This window comes from Mytilus trossulus, chromosome 8 (assembly GCF_036588685.1).
Source record: "Mytilus trossulus isolate FHL-02 chromosome 8, PNRI_Mtr1.1.1.hap1, whole genome shotgun sequence".
NCBI classification, from domain to species: domain Eukaryota; kingdom Metazoa; phylum Mollusca; class Bivalvia; order Mytilida; family Mytilidae; genus Mytilus; species Mytilus trossulus.
The window spans coordinates 47015637-47036935 of NC_086380.1; the positions used below are offsets into that span (position 1 = coordinate 47015637).

Sequence of the window (21299 nt, forward strand, 5' to 3'; positions counted from 1 at the left end):
GCCTCAACTGTTCAGGGTTCGACCTCTGTGGTTGTATAAAGCTGTGCCCTGCGGAGCATCTGGTTGTGTTTTGGTCTGTTTTTAGCTCACCTGGCCCGAAGGGCCAAGTGAGCTTTTCTCATCACTTGGCGTCCGTCGTCCTGCGTCCGGCGTTAACTTTTACAAAAATCTTCTCCTCTGAAACTACTGGGCCAAATTTAACCAAACTTGGCCACAATCATCATTGGGGTGTCTAGTTTAAAAATTGTGTCCGGTGACCCCGCCAACTAACCAAGATGGCCGCCATGGCTATAAATAGAACATAGGGGTAAAATGCAGTTTTTGGCTTATAACTCAAAAACCAAAGCATTTAGGGCAAATCTGACATGGGGTAAAATTGTTAATCAGGTTAAGATCTATCTGCCCTGAAATTTTCAGATGAATCTGACATTCCGTTGTTAGGTTGCTGCCCCTGAATTGGTAATTTTAAGGAAATTTTGTTGTTTTTGGTTATTATCTTGAATATTATTTCAGATAGAGATAAACTGTAAAAAGCAATAATGTTCAGCAAAGTAAGATCTACAAATAAGTCAACATGACCAAAATGATCAGTTGACCACTTTAGGAGTTATTGCCCTTTATAGTCAATTTTTAACCATTTTTCGTAAATCTTAGTAATCTTTTAGAAAAATCTTCTCCTCTGAAACTGCTGGGCCAAATTATTTGAAACTTGGCCACAATCATCATTGGGGTATCTAGTTTAAAAATTGTGTCCGGTGACCCCGCCAACTAACCAAGATGACCGCCATGGCTATAAATAGAACATAGGGGTAAAATGCAGTATTTGGCTTATAACTCAAAAACCAAAGCATTTAGAGCAAATCTGACATTGGGTAAAATTGTTTTTCAGGTGAAGATCTATCTGCCCTGAAATTTTCAGATGAATTGGACAACCTGTTTTTGGGTTGCGACCCCTGAATTGGTAATTTTAAGGAAATTTTGCTGTTTTTGGTTGTTATATTGAATATTATTATAGATATAGGTAAACTGTAAACAGCAATAATGTTCAGCAAGGTCAGATTTACAAATAAGTCAACATGACCAAAATGGTCAGTTGACCTCTTTAGGAGTTATTGCCCTTTAAAGTCAATTTTTAACCATTTTTCGTAAATTTTATATATCTTTTACTAAAATCTTCTTCTCTGAAACTGCTGTGCCAAATTGATCCAAACTTGGCCACAATCATCTTTGGGGTTTCTTGTTTAAAAAATGTGTCCGGTGACCTGGCCATCAAATCAAGATGGCCGCCACGGCTAAAAATAGAACATAGGGGTAAAATGCAGTTTTTGGCTTATAACTCAAAAACCAAATAATTTAGAGAAAATCTGACATGAAGTAAAATTGTTAATCAGGTCAAGATCTATCTGCCCTGAAATTTTCAGATGAATTGGACAACCTCTTTTTGGGTTGCGGCCCCTGAATTGGTAATTTTAAGGAAATTTTGCTGTTTTATATTGAATATTATTATAGATATAGGTAAACTGTAAACAGCAATAATGTTCAGCAAAGTAAGATCTACAAATAAGTCAACATGAACGAAATGGTCAATTGACCCCTGTAGGAGTTATTGACCTTTGTAGTCAATTTTCAATCTGCTTCCTTTGTTCAATATTCACATAGACCAAGGTGAGCGACACAGGCTCTTTAGAGCCTCTAGTTTCTTGAATTATAAGCAATAAATCAACTATATTTGTTGTATGGAAGAATTGTTAGCTGTATATGCCTGCCTGGTATGGTTCATCTGACCTTGACATCATTTTCATGGTTCATTGGTCAATGTTTAGTATTCTTGGTGTTAAGTTTTTGTGACAGTTGTAATAAAGCTTTATATTTAGGACTATCAACATAATATAAATAGAAAAGAAGTGAGACATTTCAGCATGTGCACTCTTATTTAGTTTTAGTCTGTTTCTTAGAAACTAAGCAATAGGTCAGCTATATTTGGTGTATTAAATGATTGTATGGTTTACATGTATTTCTAGTTTGGTTTATCTGACCTTGACCTCATTTTCTTGGATCATGATAAGTTTATGTGATACTTGTAGTGCCTTTTATATTTTATTTAGGACTATGAACATATAAAAACATAAAATCAATGGTTAGTAAAGAAGGCAAGACATTTCAGCATGTGCACAGTTGTTAATAAAGGTATCTCATCCTTTTGGTTTAGATAATAGAAGTCATTCATAATTACATCCTATACTTTATTTGCATTGTTTGACATTAGATAAAGTATTGTTTAAACTTTAGGTCTATAGAGCAAAAGAATTTGAACTCCTCTATGGCAAGTCTGGTTCCCAACACCTTGTGTCACCTTCTACAGGAACATTTACACTTCTATGTTCACTGGTGCCTTATGTTGGACCTAGAGGCTAAAGCCAGCACAGATAAGGGAGGAGTCAGTGATCTGTGGTGTAAAACAGGCCACAAAAGGTAAAGCAGATTAAACATTTCTCTCATATAAATACTTTTCTTGATATGTATGTTATTTTTCATTATGTATGTGGATAGTTCAATAACTTGCATCTGTCAATAATACATTTTTAGCTCACCTGGCCAAAAGGGCCTATTGAGCTTTTCTCATCACTTGGTGTCCAGCTTCCGTTATCATTAACTTTTACAAAAATCTTCAGCTCTGAAATTACTGGGCCAAATGAAACCAAACTTGGCCAAAATCATCATGGGGATATCTAATTTAAAAAATGTTTCTAATGACCAGGCCAACCAACAAAGATGGCCGCCATGGCTAAAAATAGAACATAGGGGTAAAATGCAGTTTTTGGCTTATAACTCAAAAACCAAAGCATTTAGAGCAAATCTGACATGGGTGTAAATTTGTTTATCAAGTCATAATATATCTGCCCTGAAATTTTCAGATGAATTGGACAACCCGTTGTCAGGTTTCTGCCCCTTAATTGGTAATTTTAAGGAAATTTTTCTGTTTTTGGTTATTATCTTGAATATTATAATAGATAGAGATCTAGATAAACTGTAAGCAACACATATGTTCAGCAAAGTAAGATTTGCAAATAAGTCAACATGATTTGAAATGGTCAGTTGACCGCTTTAGGAGTTATTGCCCTTTATAGTCAATTTTTAACCATTTTTCGTTAATCTTAGTAATCTTTTACAAAAATCTTCTCCTCTGAAACTACTGGGCCAAAGATAATTGTAAACAGCAAGGATGTTTAGTAAAGTAAGATGTACAAACACACCATAATCAAAACACAATTTTATCATGAATCCATCTGCTTTCTTTGTTTAATATGCACATACACCAAGGTGAGCGACACAGGCTCTTTAGAGCCTCTAGTTAGTTATTATCTTGAATATTATTATAGATAGAGATAAACTGTAAACAGCAATAATGTTCAGCAAAGTAAAATTTACAAATAAGTCAACATGACGGAAATGGTCAGTTGACCTCTTTAGGAGTTAATGCGCTTTATAGTCAGTTTTTAACTATTTTCGTAAATCTTAGTAATCTTACAAAAATCTCCTCCTCTGAAACTACTTGGTCAAATTAATCCAAACTCAGCCAGAATCTTCTTTGGGGTATCTAGTTTAAAAAATGTGTCCAGTGACCCTGCCATCCAATCAAGATGGCCGCCACTGCTAAAAATAGAACATAGGGGTAAAATGCAGTTCTTTGGCTTATAACTCAAAAACCAAAGCATTTAGAGCAATCTGACGAAGTGTAAAATTGTTTATCAAGTCAAGATATATCTGCCCTGAAGTTTTCAGATGAATCGGACAATCGGTTGTTGGGTTGCTTTCCCTGAATTGGTAATTTTATGGAAATTTTGCTGTTTTGGGTTATTTTCTTGAATATTATTATAGATAGAAATAAACTGTAAACAGCAATAATGTTCAGCAAAGTAAGATTTACATATAAGTCAACATGACTGAAATGGTCCCTAAGGAGTAATTGTCCTTTATAGTCAATTTTTAACCATTTTCATAAAATTTGTAAATTTTTACTACTATTTTCCACTGAAACTACTGGGCCAAGTTCATTATAGATAGAGATAATTGTAAGCAGCAAGAATGTTCAGTAAAGTAAGATGTACAAACACATCATCATCACCAAAATGCAAGTTTGTCGTGAATCCATCTGCTTCCTTTCTTGAAAATATTCACATACACAAAGGTGAGCGACACAGGCTCTTTAGAGCCTCTAGTTTATGAATCAGCTACCAAAAGTCATAGAACAATGACGTCATAATAAGTCATTTTATGGAAAAAAACATGCTTGTGAAACCAAACATCATCAAACAAGGAAACGTAAACAAACGATGCTTAAATGTGTTTTAAGCCATTTTTTTAATACATATAGACATATAAGTAAAATTATCATTTATGATAATCTAAACCTATTGATATATGTTGATATATGCTTGGCTCTTTTACATCAATTTAATAGTGTGTATATTTAAGGGAACGGCAAATATTTGCCTTCATCTAGAGCACTTCAATTTAAAAGAATTGCTGAATTTATACTGATTTTATGATGGGTTGGCCCTTCACATATTTTATTCTTGCTATAGCTCGTGATAAAATCAGTATGAACTCAAGCCCCCATAAATTATTTCTTAATTACCGGTATTCATGTTTCCAAATAACTTATAATATTTACAAAATAATTCTTTAAAAAAATCATATTACTTTAATAAGTAGCTTGAAAGAAAACCAAGAATGCAAGACTAATCAATTTACTATAAGATAATTTATTGTTTTTAATTATTAACTTTCATTGAATAATATAAAATGTAAAATATATGCAGATGATTAGTATGACTCCATTTGGAAATTGTATTGGAAAAAAAATGTTGAAAATTCCTGTGATTTGAATTGTATTTAGAGAACAAGAAGGTAGCTGTATATAATCATGTGATATGAATTGTATTTTAATATAGAACAAGAAGGTAGCTGTATATAATCATGTGATATGAATTGTATTAATAGAACAAGAAGGTAGCTGTATATAATCATGTGATGTGAATTGTATTTATAGAACAAGAAGGTAGCTGTATATAATCATGTGATATGAATTGTATTTATAGAACAAGAAGGTAGCTGTATATAATCATGTGATATGAATTGTATTTAGAGAACAAGAAGGTAGCTGTATATAATCATGTGATATGAATTGTATTTATAGAACAAGAAGGTAGCTGTATATAATCATGTGATTTAAATTGTATTAAGAGAACAAGAAGGTAACTATATAATCATGTGATATGAATTGTATTTAGAGAACAAGAAGGTAGCTGTATATAATCATGTGATTTGAATTGTATTTAGTGAACAAGAAGGTAGCTGTATATAATCATGTGATTTGAATTGTATTTATAGAACAAGAAGGTAGCTGTATATAATCATGTGATATGAATTGTATTTAGAGAACAAGAAGGTAGCTGTATATAATCATGTGATTTGAATTGTATTTATAGAACAAGAAGGTAGCTGTATATAATCATGTGATATGAATTGTATTTAGAGAACAAGAAAGTAGCTGTATATAATCATGTGATATGAATTGTATTTATAGAACAAGAAGGTAGCTGTATATAATCATGTGATATGAATTGTATTTTAATATAGAACAAGAAGGTAGCTGTATATAATCATGTGATATGAATTGTATTTATAGAACAAGAAGGTAGCTGTATATAATCATGTGATATGAATTGTATTTAGAGAACAAGAAAGTAGCTGTATATAATCATGTGATATGAATTGTATTTATAGAACAAGAAGGTAGCTGTATATAATCATGTGATATGAATTGTATTTAGAGAACAAGAAGGTAGCTGTATATAATCATGTGATTTGAATTGTATTTATAGAACAAGAAGGTAGCTGTATATAATCATGTGATATGAATTGTATTTAGAGAACAAGAAGGTAGCTGTATATAATCATGTGATTTGAATTGTATTTAGAGAACAAGAAGGTAACTGTATATAATCATGTGATATGAATTGTATTTATAGAACAAGAAGGTAGCTGTATATAATCATGTGATTTGAATTGTATTTAGAGAACAAGAAGGTAGCTGTATATAATCATGTGATATGAATTGTATTTATAGAACAAAAAGGTAGCTGTATATAATCATGTGATTTGAATTGTATTTAGAGAACAAGAAGGTAGCTGTATATAATCATGTGATATGAATTGTATTTATAGAACAAGAAGGTAGCTGTATATAATCATGTGATATGCATTGTATTAAGAGAACAAAAAGGTAGCTGTATATAATCATGTGATATGAATTGTATTTATAGAACAAGAAGGTAGCTGTATATAATTATGTGATTTGAATTGTATTTAGTGAACAAGAAGGTAGCTGTATATAATCCTGTGATTTGAATTGTATTTATAGAACAAGAAGGTAGCTGTATATAATCATGTGATATGAATTGTATTTATAGAACAAGAAGGTAGCTGTATATAATCATGTGATATGAATTGTATTTAGAGAACAAGAAGGTAGCTGTATATAATCATGTGATTTGAATTGTATTTAGAGAACAAGAAGGTAGCTGTATATAATCATGTGATTTGAATTGTATTTATAGAACAAGAAGGTAACTGTATATAATCATGTGATATGAATTGTATTTAGAGAACAAGAAGGTAGCTGTATACAATCATGTGATTTGAATTGTATTTAGTGAACAAGAAGGTAGCTGTATATAATCATGTGATATGAATTGTATTTAGAGAACAAGAAGGTAGCTGTATATAATCATGTGATATGAATTGTATTTATAGAACAAGAAGGTAGCTGTATATAATCATGTGATTTGAATTGTATTTAGAAAACAAGAAAGTAGCTGTATATAATCATGTGATATGAATTGTATGTATAGAACAAGAAGGTAGCTGTATATAATCATGTGATTTGAATTGTATTTAGAGAACAAGTAGGTAGCTGTATATAATCATGTGATATGAATTGTATTTATAGAACAAGAAGGTAGCTGTATATAATCATGTGATATGCATTGTATTAAGAGAACAAAAAGGTAGCTGTATATAATCATGTGATATGAATTGTATTTATAGAACAAGAAGGTAGCTGTATATAATTATGTGATATGCATTGTATTTAGAGAACAAAAAGGTAGCTGTATATAATCATGTGATATGAATTGTATTTATAGAACAAGAAGGTAGCTGTATATAATCATGTGATTTGAATTGTATTTATAGAACAAGAAGGTAGCTGTATATAATTATGTGATTTGAATTGTATTTAGAGAACAAGAAGGTAGCTGTATATAATCATGTGATTTGAATTGTATTTAGAGAACAAGAAGGTAACTGTATATAATCATGTGATATGAATTGTATTTATAGAACAAGAAGGTAGCTGTATATAATCATGTGATTTGAATTGTATTTAGAGAACAAGAAGGTAGCTGTATATAATCATGTGATATGAATTGTATTTATAGAACAAGAAGGTAGCTGTATATAATCATGTGATTTGAATTGTATTTAGAGAACAAGAAGGTAGCTGTATATAATCATGTGATATGAATTGTATTTATAGAACAAGAAGGTAGCTGTATATAATCATGTGATATGCATTGTATTAAGAGAACAAAAAGGTAGCTGTATATAATCATGTGATATGAATTGTATTTATAGAACAAGAAGGTAGCTGTATATAATTATGTGATTTGAATTGTATTTAGTGAACAAGAAGGTAGCTGTATATAATCCTGTGATTTGAATTGTATTTATAGAACAAGAAGGTAGCTGTATATAATCATGTGATATGAATTGTATTTATAGAACAAGAAGGTAGCTGTATATAATCATGTGATATGAATTGTATTTAGAGAACAAGAAGGTAGCTGTATATAATCATGTGATTTGAATTGTATTTAGAGAACAAGAAGGTAGCTGTATATAATCATGTGATTTGAATTGTATTTATAGAACAAGAAGGTAACTGTATATAATCATGTGATATGAATTGTATTTAGAGAACAAGAAGGTAGCTGTATATAATCATGTGATTTGAATTGTATTTAGTGAACAAGAAGGTAGCTGTATATAATCATGTGATATGAATTGTATTTAGAGAACAAGAAGGTAGCTGTATATAATCATGTGATATGAATTGTATTTATAGAACAAGAAGGTAGCTGTATATAATCATGTGATTTGAATTGTATTTAGAGAACAAGAAGGTAGCTGTATATAATCATGTGATATGAATTGTATGTATAGAACAAGAAGGTAGCTGTATATAATCATGTGATTTGAATTGTATTTAGAGAACAAGTAGGTAGCTGTATATAATCATGTGATATGAATTGTATTTATAGAACAAGAAGGTAGCTGTATATAATCATGTGATATGCATTGTATTAAGAGAACAAAAAGGTAGCTGTATATAATCATGTGATATGAATTGTATTTATAGAACAAGAAGGTAGCTGTATATAATTATGTGATATGCATTGTATTTAGAGAACAAAAAGGTAGCTGTATATAATCATGTGATATGAATTGTATTTATAGAACAAGAAGGTAGCTGTATATAATCATGTGATTTGAATTGTATTTATAGAACAAGAAGGTAGCTGTATATAATTATGTGATTTGAATTGTATTTAGTGAACAAGAAGGTAGCTGTATATAATCATGTGATTTGAATTGTATTTATAGAACAAGAAGGTAGCTGTATATAATCATGTGATATGAATTGTATTTAGAGAACAAGAAGGTAGCTGTATATAATCATGTGATTTGAATTGTATTTAGAGAACAAGAAGGTAGCTGTATATAATCATGTGATATGAATTGTATTTAGAGAACAAGAAAGTAGCTGTATATAATCATGTGATTTAAATTGTATTTAGAGAACAAGAAGGTAGCTGTATATAATCATGTGATATGAATTGTATTTATAGAACAAGAAGGTAGCTGTATATAATCATGTGATATGAATTGTATTTAGAGAACAAGAAGGTAGCTGTATATAATCATGTGATTTGAATTGTATTTAGAGAACAAGAAGGTAGCTGTATATAATCATGTGATATGAATTGTATTTATATTTATCAAGAAGGTAGCTGTATATAATCATGTGATTTGAATTGTATTTATAGAACAAGAAGGTAGCTGTATATAATCATGTGATTTAAATTGAATTTAGAGAACAAGAAGGTAGCTGTATATAATCTTGTGATATGAATTGTATTTAGAGAACAAGAAGGTAGCTGTATATAACCATGTGATATGAATTGTATTTAGAGAACAAGAAGGTAGCTGTATATAATCATGTAATTTAAATTGTATTTAGAGAACAAGAAGGTAGCTGTATATAATCATGTAATTTAAATTGTATTTAGAGAACAAGAAGGTAGCTGTATAGATGGATTGAGATTATCAGATCATCAAGTTAATAATGGATATTGTTTACTGACATTCTCCAGACACCAAGATAAGCAAAAGTATGTATCACTTTACTCTTTTTATTTATATTTGTCATAGAAATACTAAGCATATCTGCCAACCTCTGAGACCTTCAAAGAGGAAAATCTCCCCCTCAGCTATGACAGCTGTGTGGGATATTTTGTGTGAATGACTTTTTCATGTGAAATATATGACCTGTTTATCTACAAAACACATGTAAGAGTTACTAGATATACTTTATTTCTATAGAAAACATTTCATGATTTGCATCCAATTAGGACATTTTTTCAAGTTACTCTATATAATGAAAATGTCACTGATGGTGCACTTTTTGTATGTACATTCTCATATCCGAAAATTTTTTGTTCAATACATCTTATAAAATTTCAATTCAAACATTGTATAGAAGTATAGTTCTCTTAAATGGTTTTCAAAATATATAAAAAAAAATATTTGTCCTAAGACATTATCCTTTTATGATTATTTGTTCAATTTACATTAAATGTAAATTATCAATTCACATTATTTAAAGGAGGGAAACTTCAAACAGGATTAAACAGGGGAAGTAACTCGAAATTTCTTTGAACTTCATTAACATTGCTGGAAGTTGTTTTAAAATGATGATTAATAAGTACTATGTTTGACACCCAAGCTGTCATGTGATCCATTTAATGTTACATGGTCAGAGATTTACAGGTAACAACAACCCTCATCAGAGGCACAAAAACATAAATAATTTTGACTGGTCTTCAAGGATAAAATAAAATGTCCAAAAGCGGGAGATTCTATACTCCTGCGCAGGAGAGTACCATAAAGCGGGAAATTTCCAGAAGTTTGCCATTTGAGCAGGAGTCTCTCCCTCAAAACGGGAGGGTTGGCAGATATGTCTAGGTGGCATTCCTACTGCGCATCTGTCGTATCTTGTCTAAGCTCCCACTTGTTCAATTATTATCCAAATAAGGTGGTACCTAACACCTTGACTTAAATTAGTTTGGCTCTATTAATTTTCATAAAATTTTGACAAAATATTTTCTTCAACCCTTTGACAAAATTTTCAAAAAACTTGTACCAATCACTTTCTCAGAAAAATTTGGTTGGATATACATGTAAAGCAGTTTTGAAAAACACTTATTTTGATCTTCGAGAAGCTTAATATAACAAGGTAATTAAAACGTTTAGCTGATTTTACAAAGTTTTCTCCTTGTAGTGTTAGGTACAACCTTAAATTAGCAATTGTATCAGCATAATATGCATTAGACAATTTAGAAAATCAGTCGCAATCAATTACCAGATTCACTTGTAAAGAAATATATATTATGAAAAAATTTAGACTTGATATTTTGCAAAACCATGCCTTATTCATGCCTTGTTTTTACTGTAAATAAATACTAAAGTCAGTCCATTCAGAACTTCACCTTTACATTCGACCATAATAGTTGAACTTTATCCATTTCGTGCTCATTTCATAAAGTTTTTGCTCCAAATTTTGGTTATCAAACTCAGTAGGTTTTTGGACATGTCCTATCTTTTAGTGATCATCACTGACCTTGACTTCGTTCTTGAAAGTAAAACCTTGTCCAATTCATGTCTGGGTCATATCTTTTGTCCCTTAAAGTTTTGGTTAACCTACATGGTTTACAGTTCAACTGTTTCATTATTGTATGTTAAATACCACTAATCTAGTAAAAAAATAACTTTTTATTCCTGTCTATATATATATTGCCATTGTTGATCAATGGTAATAAATAAATCTTTTCCTATATATTCACTTTCACTATGGTTATATTGGTTTAAGTTTCTTCAAAAACTAAAGAATTTAGAGATATTGATCTTTTATGACAATTATCAATTGTTTGCATTTTTAGCTCACCGGGCCCAAAGGGCCAAGTGAGCTTTTCTCATCACTTGGCGTCTGTCGTTAACTTTTACAAAAATCTTCTCCTCTGAAACTACTGGGCCAAATTCAACCAAACTTGGCCACAATCATCATTGATGTATCTAGTTTAAAATTTTGTGTTTTTTGACCCGGCCAACCAACCAAGATGGCCGCCATGGCTAAAAATAGAACATAGGGGTAAAATGCAGTTTTTGGCTTATAACTCAAAACTCAAAAACCAAAGCATTTAGAGCAAATCTGAAAAGGGATAAAATTGTTTATCAGGTCAAGATCTATCTGCCCTGAAATTTTCAGATGAATCAGACAACTCATTGTTGGGTTGCTGCCCCTAAATTGGTGATTTTAAGGAAATTTTACTGTTTTTGGTTATTATCTTGAATATTATTATAAATGGAGATAAACTGTAAACGGCAATAATGTTCAGCAAAGTAAGATTTACAAATATGTCAACATGACCAAAATGGTCAGTTGACCCCTTTAGGAGTTATTGCCCTTTATAGTTAATTTTTAACCATTTTTCGTAAATCTCCATGATCTTTTACAAAAATCTTCTCCTCTGAAACTACTGGGCCAAATTATTTCAAACTTGGCCACAATCATCATTGATGTATCTAGTTTAATATTTGTGTTTTTTGACCCAGCCAACCAACCAAGATGGCCGCCACAGCTAAAAATAGAACATGGAGGTTAACCCTTTCAACGCTATACACGGCATATGCCGCGATGACATACGCCGTCCGCCACTGCTATTCGCGGCATATGCCGCGATGACAATGGATTTTTCGTAAGGACTCTTAAACCATTCGGTTTTCATTCGGGTCCTCTCTAATTTTTCCTTGTATGAATCGAGGATATACAAGGTCTCATTTGCGCTTGAAATCCCGGCAATTTTTATTGTAAAATCATGCAGTAGAAGGATAATTGAAGGAAAATAAAAACAAATATTTTGACAAATGCAAATGGCGGAAGTCGGAAACGAAGCTGTAAATATGGAAATATTTCAGCATTTCTATGGGGAAACTTACAACGAGGATTAGTTAAAAGGTTTCTTGTTACCTCAACGTGTTTATTACATTCAATTCGTGTGGGAAATATGATTTGATCGATCATTACGAGACGTAGAAAAAGGGGGGAAAACGGAGGTTGACTGAATTTTTGAGAACGGAGCCACTGATTTGTGCCACGATTACATAATCCATTGTGTATGGTGCAATGCGCTACGAAATCGAGCAATTGATGTCTTCTTTATTATATGGCAGATAAAACAACAAAATAGATGAAGACTAAAAGTAGTTTTTATTCAAAATTCAACACAAATGTAATAAATTACACCTTTTACCTGTTAATTACCTGAAAATGCAGGTAACCTGATAAAAATTATACTAAAATAACTGCCTAACATTACAGTTCATACTCTCCTGAGCATTTTTCATGCAATAACTTTCTCTGTATCTCTTATAATAAAAAAGATACAGCAGTCTGAAATGGAATATACTGTTCTAATGAATGAACACACAAAAAATGCAGCAGCAGCAACCATTTTTCTATTTTTTTGTGTAGCGTTGAAAGGGTTAAATGTAGTTTTTGGTTATTACTCAAAAACCTAAGCATTTAGAGCAAATCTGACAAGGGGTAAAATTGTTTATCTGGTCAAGATCTATCTGCCCTGAAATTTTAAGATGAACGGGACAACCTGTTGTTGGGTTGCTGCCCCTGAATTGGTAATTTTAAGGAAATTTTGCTGTATTTGGATATTATCTTGAATATTATTATGGATAGAGATAAACTGTAAACAGCAAAAATGTTTATCAAAGTAAGATTTACAAATAAGTCAACAGGACCAAAATGGTCAGTTGACCCCTTTAGGAGTTATTGCCCTTTATAGTCAATTTTTATCCATTTTTCGTAAATCTTAGTTAACTTTTACAAAAATCTTCCTGTCTGCTTCCTTTGATTAATTCACATATGCCAAGGTGAGCGACACCGGCTCTTTAGAGCCTCTAGTTGTGTTATATCTTAAAAATTATTATGGATGAATAGAAACATGAATAATTAAAAATTGTCACCATAAAGGCATTAAAAGATTTACAATAAAGACAACATGGAGGAAAGGGCCAACAACTCTTTATAATAGTTACTGCCCTTTAATGAGGATTTTTACCATGTTTTTTTTTAGCGTTTTGTCTTAAATGTTTACTAGATTAATTAACAATTTAAATTAATAATGGTTAGCAAGACTAACAAAAGAGCAAAAACTAAAGAATATAGAAAGAAATTAAACATACTAAATGATAAGCAATACAAGATCAACAAAACTAGCTAGAGATATTTGTCATGAATCCCATTCTTGTCTACAATGTTGAAGATCTAGAATGTCCTTTGTTGAATATGCTCATGGACCACGGTGCATGACCCAGGAAGAGCCTTTAGCTATTCTTAGTCACTGACTTGCTGTATCATTGATGTATACTTTTAATTTGGTTATTATGCTGTCATAGATATGTGTATGTTAGGGGATTGTTAGTTACCAAGAATTCAGGATTTGATAAAGAGAACTAATTGTATATTTAAATGAACCAGTAATTATCTATATTTTATTAGGTTATATTCCACTAGTATTAACATGATAGGTATAGCTGTACAGGATTACATGATTATATCAACAGAAAAGACCAATCATTTAGCTCTATGCAATGGTACTGTTGTTGGTATTACAGAGGAAAGTATTGACATTGCAATTGAAAGGTAATTCTGTCTGTTCCTTATCTATAAACTTCAAATTGACAGTATTTCGTTATTCATAAGGTTTGTCATACACTGGCTTTATAAAAGGGCAATCAAATCCATTTTGGAAAATTGTATTTATTACTCAATGCATTTTTCAATATTCTGTTTGGGAAAAAAAACTTCAATGTATTTCAACCAATTGCTTGTTAAGGGGACATAACAATGTAGAATATGAAGTTTTTCAATTCTGCCTTCATGATATGGTTGGGCATAGGAATTGGTCAAACATAAATTTGATATTAGAATACACAAAAGGCTTGATTGCACAAGACCTTGTTTTTCTCTGACTGTTAGTGATGTCTTAAACTGAATCCATCAGATGCTGTATGTGTTCTGATTAATATTTCAGTCTTAGATACTTGATATTTTTAATAGTTGAAATTGCTGTCAGTAACTGTGAGTACTTTCTGGTCTGTATGTAGTGTTTTTGTTTTGGTAAGGATGAGGAATAGATAAATACACTGCTTGCATCCATTTCATTTACATTTTGATTGATAGTTGTCTCATTGGCAATCATACAACATCTCCTTATTTTTGATTGACAATAAGTATGATGTATATTATATTAAGATGTAATAATGAATTCTTAAGTATGTCCTCAACAATGAACAAATCGAAAAGCATGGAAAAACATTTTGATGGACAGCAATTATTAACAAACATTAAATTGCATGATCCTGGTTTGGAATATGCATATAAAGAATGTGTCAGCATTGTGAGTGCTCAACTTCTTTCCTTACCTAAACTGGGACAGTTGAGCAATAGAATGAAATAACAAAAGATATAATCTTAGACTGCTCACAGTTACTGGAAGCCAGTTTGGATATATTAATAAGAAGATGTTGTATGATTGCCAATGAGACAACTCTCCACCAGAGACCAAATGATATAGAAGTTAGCAACTATAGGTCACTGTATAGCCTGTAACAATGAGCAAAACCCATTCTGTATAGTAAGCTTTCAAGGGTCCAGAATTAGAAATGTAAAACAAGTTTGAAATTGCCATGCAAACCTCCCCTGTGACAGTGGTGTAACAACCCAAAAACAAACTATTCAAAACAGAAAAAAGTTTGATATTTATACATTTGTATATACATATATAAGGTTAGTTTTGTTTTCATTATGTTTGAATAATCTCCCCTTAATTTTCCTAATAAAATACTTGTATACTGTGGATTCATTTATTTTTGTGGGTACCAATTTTTTTGGATTCAGTAAAAATTGCATTTTGTGGATATTTAATTTAGTGGTTTGTCAAAGTCTGCATACAAGCTTATAAAACTTTGTATTTCGTTGAACATTTGAAATTGTGGATCACCTTTACCCAGGAAATCCACTTAATTTATATCCCACAAATAATAATGAATCAACAGCCAGTGATTTTTGTCGAGCCTTCGACTTTTGTTGAAAAAGCGAGACTAAGCGATCCTACATTCCGTCGTTGGCGGCGGTGTCCACAAATATTCACTCTGTGGTTAAAGTTTTTGAAATTTTAATAACTTTCTTAAACTATACTGGATTACTTCCAAAGGTGGACAGAAGCTTGTTTATGATCATAAGATAGTATCCGGAAGTAAATTTTGTAAAAATAAAATTCCATTTTTTCTGTATTTTACTTATAAATGGACTTAGTTTTTTCTGCGGGGAAACATTACATTCATTCTGTGGTTCAAATTTTTAAAATTTTAATAATTTTCTTAAACCTTCTGGATTTCTACCAAACTAAGACAGAAGCTTGTTTATGATAAAAAAAAAATATACAGAAGTAAATTTTGCAAAAAAATAAATCCGTTTTTTCCGTATTTTACTTTTAAATGGACTTAGATTTTCTGCCAGGAAACAACACATTCACTCTGTGGTTAAATTTTAAAAAAAATTAATAACTTTCTTATACTACTTTTGATTTGTACCAAACTTAGAAAGAAGCTTGTTTATGATCAAAAGCTAGTATTTAGAAGGAAATTTTGTTAATATTTTGTACCTGTGTATCTGTATTTTACTTATAAATGGAATTAGTTTTTCTTCCAGTTAACATTTGCAGTTAAAGTTTTTAAACATTTATTAGATTCATAAACTGTCCTGGATTTTTACTAAACTTGGACAGAAGCTTCTTACAATCAAAGTATAGTATCTAGAGGAATATTTTTATTGATTTTTTAGCTCAAGTGAGCTTTTCTCATCACTTGAGAGCAAATCTGACATGAGGTAAAATTGTTTATCAGGTCAAGATCTATCTGCCCTGAAATTTTCAGATGAATCAGACAACCCGTTGTTGGGTTGCTGCCCCTGAATTAGTAATTTTAAGGAAATTTTGCTGTTTTTGGTTTTTATCTTGAATATTATTATAGATAGAGATAAACTGTAAACAGCAATAATGTTCAGCAAAGTAAGATTTACAAATAAGTCAACATGACCGAAATTGTCAGTTGACCCCTTTAGGAGTAATTGACCTTTCTGGTCAATCTTTAACCATTTTTTCGTAAATCTTAGTCATCTTTTACAAAAGTCTTCTCCTCTGAAACTACTGGGCTAAATTAATCCAAACTTGGCCACAATCATCTTTGGGGTATGTAGTTTGAAAAATGTTTCCGGTGAGCCGGCCATCCAACCAAGATGGCCGCCATGGCTAAAAATAGAACATGGGGGTAAAATGCAGTTTTGGGCTTTAAACCTAAAAACCAAAACATTTAGAGCAAATCTGACATGGGACAAAATTGTTTATCAGGCCAAGATTAATCTGCTTTGAAATTTTCTGATGAATCAGACAACCTGTTGTTGGGTAATGCTAACCCTGAATTGTTAGTTTTAAGGAAAATTTGCTGTTTTTTGTTAGTATCTTGAATATTATTATAGATAAAGATAAACTGTAAACAGCAATAATGTTCAGCAAAGTAAGATTTACAAATAAGTCAACTTGACTGAAATGATCAATTGACACCCTAAGGAGTTATTGTCCTTTATAGTAAATTTTTTACAATTTTCATAAAATTTGTAAATTTTTTACAAACATTTTCCACTGAAACTACTGGGCCAAGTTCATTATAGATAGAGATAATTTTAAGCAGCAAGAATGTTCAGTAAAGTTAGATGTATAAACACATCACCATCACCAAAACACAATATTGTCATGAATCCATCCTCCTCTTTTTTTTAATATTCACAAAGACCAAGGTGAGCGACACAGGCTCTTTAGAGCCTCTAGTTTTATCAATGTTTTTTTCAACAAGGATCTTTGTTTTATAAATATCTATGACTGTGCATAAAACTTTAAAAAAATCTGCTGAGACAATCTAGACTTTAAAAACAACATAAGACTTATGCAGAACAGACAGACAGACTTTTATTTTATAAGAAAACTAGTTGGTGTAGTATTATAAAAACATCAGACCCAATAGCATTGAAACATCAATCTTTTCACAAACAAAAGTGAAGCTGAATTATTCATTTAAATCCAATCTTTTGATGTACCAATTACAAATTGTAATTATCACTTGTTTAAAGAAGGATTTGATTGTTTTCATGACTTTATGAAATAACGAATAAGTGGCAACAAATCTTTTGAGATCCTTTTCACAATCATCAAAATGCTGTACACGATCTTTCACAATACAAAATATCAAATTTAACCAATATAATTGTTTTTGCAAAGTTTATGAATAAAAAAAATCCTTAAAATAACGATAAGAACTAATCAAGCAGTACTATTGAAGGATATTTTTTTTAAGAAAAAGACGTTTATGTATTAAAAAATTGAAAAAATTTGTTTACTTTTTTTTCTTTCAAATATTTCGAAGATCTATCTGCCTTTAGTAGTTGTGTAAAAACGATGTATTTTGTTAATAAGGTTTAGTGTGTGGTCAGTTAATTACAATTCTATCGTGTGAATCAATGCATTTTTCACCAAAAAATCATATTTAAAACTGTTGTACAAGTTATAAGTGAATTTTGGTCAAATTTGTACAATTATAATTTGTACAAAATGATAACTTGTACAAAATGATAACTTGCACACAACATATATATACCTGTACCTTTTTAAATCAATTTGTAGTGAAAGTTTACAGAGAATTATAACATTAAAAGAGGAGATATTCAGACTAGATAGATACAGTAGCTTTAGTACAGCCACTATTTTGTATTCAAACTTATCCAAACTAATGATGGATGAACCTCGAAGGTAAGATAGTCTTTGTAAGAACATTTATTAACATAATCATTCAAGAGCATATACTTGTTAGTCGACTATGTAAGCATACATGGATAAATTAAGATTTTAATTTTCTCAGACTATAGTGAAATTTTGTAGCAAAAGTAAACTTTTTCTAGTTGTATAATTACAAAGTTTATTAGCATCACCATATAAATAACTGTATACCAGAGAGTTTGGAGGTAAACAACTACAGCTTATCGTATGGCCTAAAACAAGAAGCAATACCAAACACTGTATAATAAGCTATACAGGTTCTAAAACAATTTGAATTAGATACCCAAAAGCTTGATTCATGCTCAAAACTACAAAAAAAAAAAAATCATAAAAAGCAACTAACGACAACCATAATGAATAACAAATCAATTTGAAAGATATCAGGCATATGATGGATTGTTTATGTAAAACAAGCGTTTCATCTTCACAAGACTCATCTGTGACACTCAAACCAAGAAAAACTTCAAAGAATATTTAAAAACACGTAATAATAGGCCTGATGTAGAACATTTATTGTGGGTAATTATGGTTGCAAACTCCATTAGAAATTTGAATTGAGATCCTGACATATCTTGAGGGAAAGACTTTTTTTTTGGAATAAGGGAAAGTGGAAGGTGAAAAAAATTGGACGGGATGACAATTTTTCTCATTTCAGATTTTCAGAAATTAAATTGATTGCACAAAAGCAAAAAACCGGGGTAAAGGAAAAAATCTGAATATAAAGTCAAATCATATGATATAACCAATTTGAAGTTCTTTGACTACAGTTAAGAAACCTATTATGTGTCAAAAATTTAATTACAGTCCAAATTTAGACCTGTGTCAAGGGTGAATATTGTGTCCATTTTGGCCTAACTTTTACTATTTTTATTTTCTACCATGGTGGAGTAATTCATAAATTGTATTAAAATACAATGTATATTGAAAACCATTAAAATTTCAACCCATTTACTATATTATAGTCTTAGCTTTACCATAACAATTTCTTTTCAGAAAAAGAATGTTTGTACAGCATTTTCCTTATTGGAATAACAGCTATAGATTAGCTATAGTTTTGTTCCAGTTAAACACGTCTACCTAGTCTTTAACATTCATTGGTGATGTCCAAAGCAGTTCTAGTAGCAATTTGAGACATTTTTGTTCAGTTATGATAATTAGTATGAAACAATGAATTTAGATTATGAAAATAATAAGAATCATGTTGTTTTCCAGTGATAATCTTAGAAAACTAATTATAGACAGAAAGACTCCAGAATTTGCAGCTAAACTTTCAAAAATAGAAATAGAAAAAGGTGAGAACAGTTCTGTGGTTTTTTTTTGTTTAAAAACTATTTCCAGCTTTAAAAACTGTCCTGAACAGCCTCTAAATAGGTTTCCATTTTTGTCAAGCTTGCCACTTTTGTCACAAAAAGCTCAACATAGGGAAAGTGATCCGGTGGCTGCATTAACTAACTTATTAAAAGCTTTATAAATTACAAGGTGGAAGACCTGGATGCTTCATACTTATATAGATGCCTTATGTTATGAGGTTTCTGTCTGTTGCATGTTCATTGTCCTTGACCTCATTTTCATGGTTCAATTTCAATACTGTTAATTTGTATGTTTGAAATGATTGTCATGTTTGTCTTGGTAACAATCCAACATTTGGATTTTACACCAATAAAATGATTTGATTTGGTTTGGTTTGATTCAGTGACTACTTGATATATTTGGTATGTGCATACCTTGCAAGGATCTCATGCCCGTCACAGTTTTCACTTGACCTCAACCTCATTTCATGGATCAGTGAACAAGGTAAAATTATGGTGGTCAAGTCCATAGCTTAGTTACTATAAGCCATGGGTCTAGTATATTTGGTGTATGGAATGATCGTAAGGTGAACATGTCCACCTGGAAGCTAAGGTGTCCTCTGATCTTAACTCCATTTTCATGGTTCAGTGGTGAAAGTTAAGTTTTTCTGTTTTGATCTGTTTTTCTTACACTCTATGCAATAGATCTACTATATTTAGTGTATAGAATGATTGTTAGATGTCCTTGTCCAACTAGCAGGTGTCATCTGACCTTGACCTTATTTTCTAGGTTCAGTTGTGACAAATTTAAACTTGTCTAAGTTAAGTTTTTGAGTTATGGTTATTTTTGTTAGCCTTCGACTTTAGTCTAAAAAGTAAGACATAGCGATCCTTTATTCCATTGGCAGTGGTGGCATCCTCAAATATTCACTCTGTGGTTAAAGTTTTGGAAATTTTAATAACTTTCTTGAACTATCCTGAATATCTTCCAAACTTGGTCAGAAGCTTATTTATGTTCGGTGTTAGCTAACTTTTTAAAAGCTTTATATTTTAGAAGGTGGAAGACCTGGTTGCTTCATACTTTGAACATAGATGCCTCATGTTACAAAGTTTCCGTCAGTCACATGTCAAATGTCCTTGCCCTTATTTTCATGGTTCAGTGACCAGTTGAAAAAAAGTTCAGATTTTTTGTAATGTTGAATTCTCTCTTATTATAAGTAATAGGATAATTATATTTGGTATGTGCGTACCTTGCAAGGTCCTCATGCCCCTCAGACAGTTTTCACTTGACCTCAAACTCATTTCATGGATCAGTGAACAAGGTTAAGTTTTGGTGGTCAAGTCCATATCTCAGATACTATAAGCAAAAGGGCTAGTATATTCGTTGTATGGAAGGACTGTAAGGTATACATGTCCAACTGGCAGGTGTCATCTGACCTGGACCTCATTTTCATGGTTCAGTGGTTATAGTTAAATTTTTGTGTTTTGGTCTGTTTTTCTCATACTTTATGCAATATATCTACTATATTTGTTGTATGGAATGATTGTAAGGTGTACATGTCTAGCGGGCAGATGTTATCTGACCTTGGTTGAGTGTCAAAGTTTAAGTTTTTGAGTTTTGGTCTTTTTGTCTAATACTATA

General features: G+C 31.2%; 1 protein-coding gene across 7 annotated transcripts in view; it reads left to right on the forward strand.

Annotated features, from left to right (window-relative positions):
• The window catches only part of LOC134681043 (DNA replication ATP-dependent helicase/nuclease DNA2-like), a 194399-nt gene that overhangs the window by 113457 nt on the left and 59643 nt on the right, over positions 1-21299 (forward strand). For all 7 annotated transcript variants that reach the window (XM_063540428.1, XM_063540430.1, XM_063540433.1 and 4 more), the window contains 5 exons: positions 2290-2472; positions 9417-9518; positions 13979-14122; positions 18216-18341; positions 19581-19660. In XM_063540428.1, the coding sequence (XP_063396498.1) occupies positions 2290-2472; positions 9417-9518; positions 13979-14122; positions 18216-18341; positions 19581-19660 (635 nt within the window). The remainder of the gene's footprint in view (positions 1-2289; positions 2473-9416; positions 9519-13978; positions 14123-18215; positions 18342-19580; positions 19661-21299) is intronic.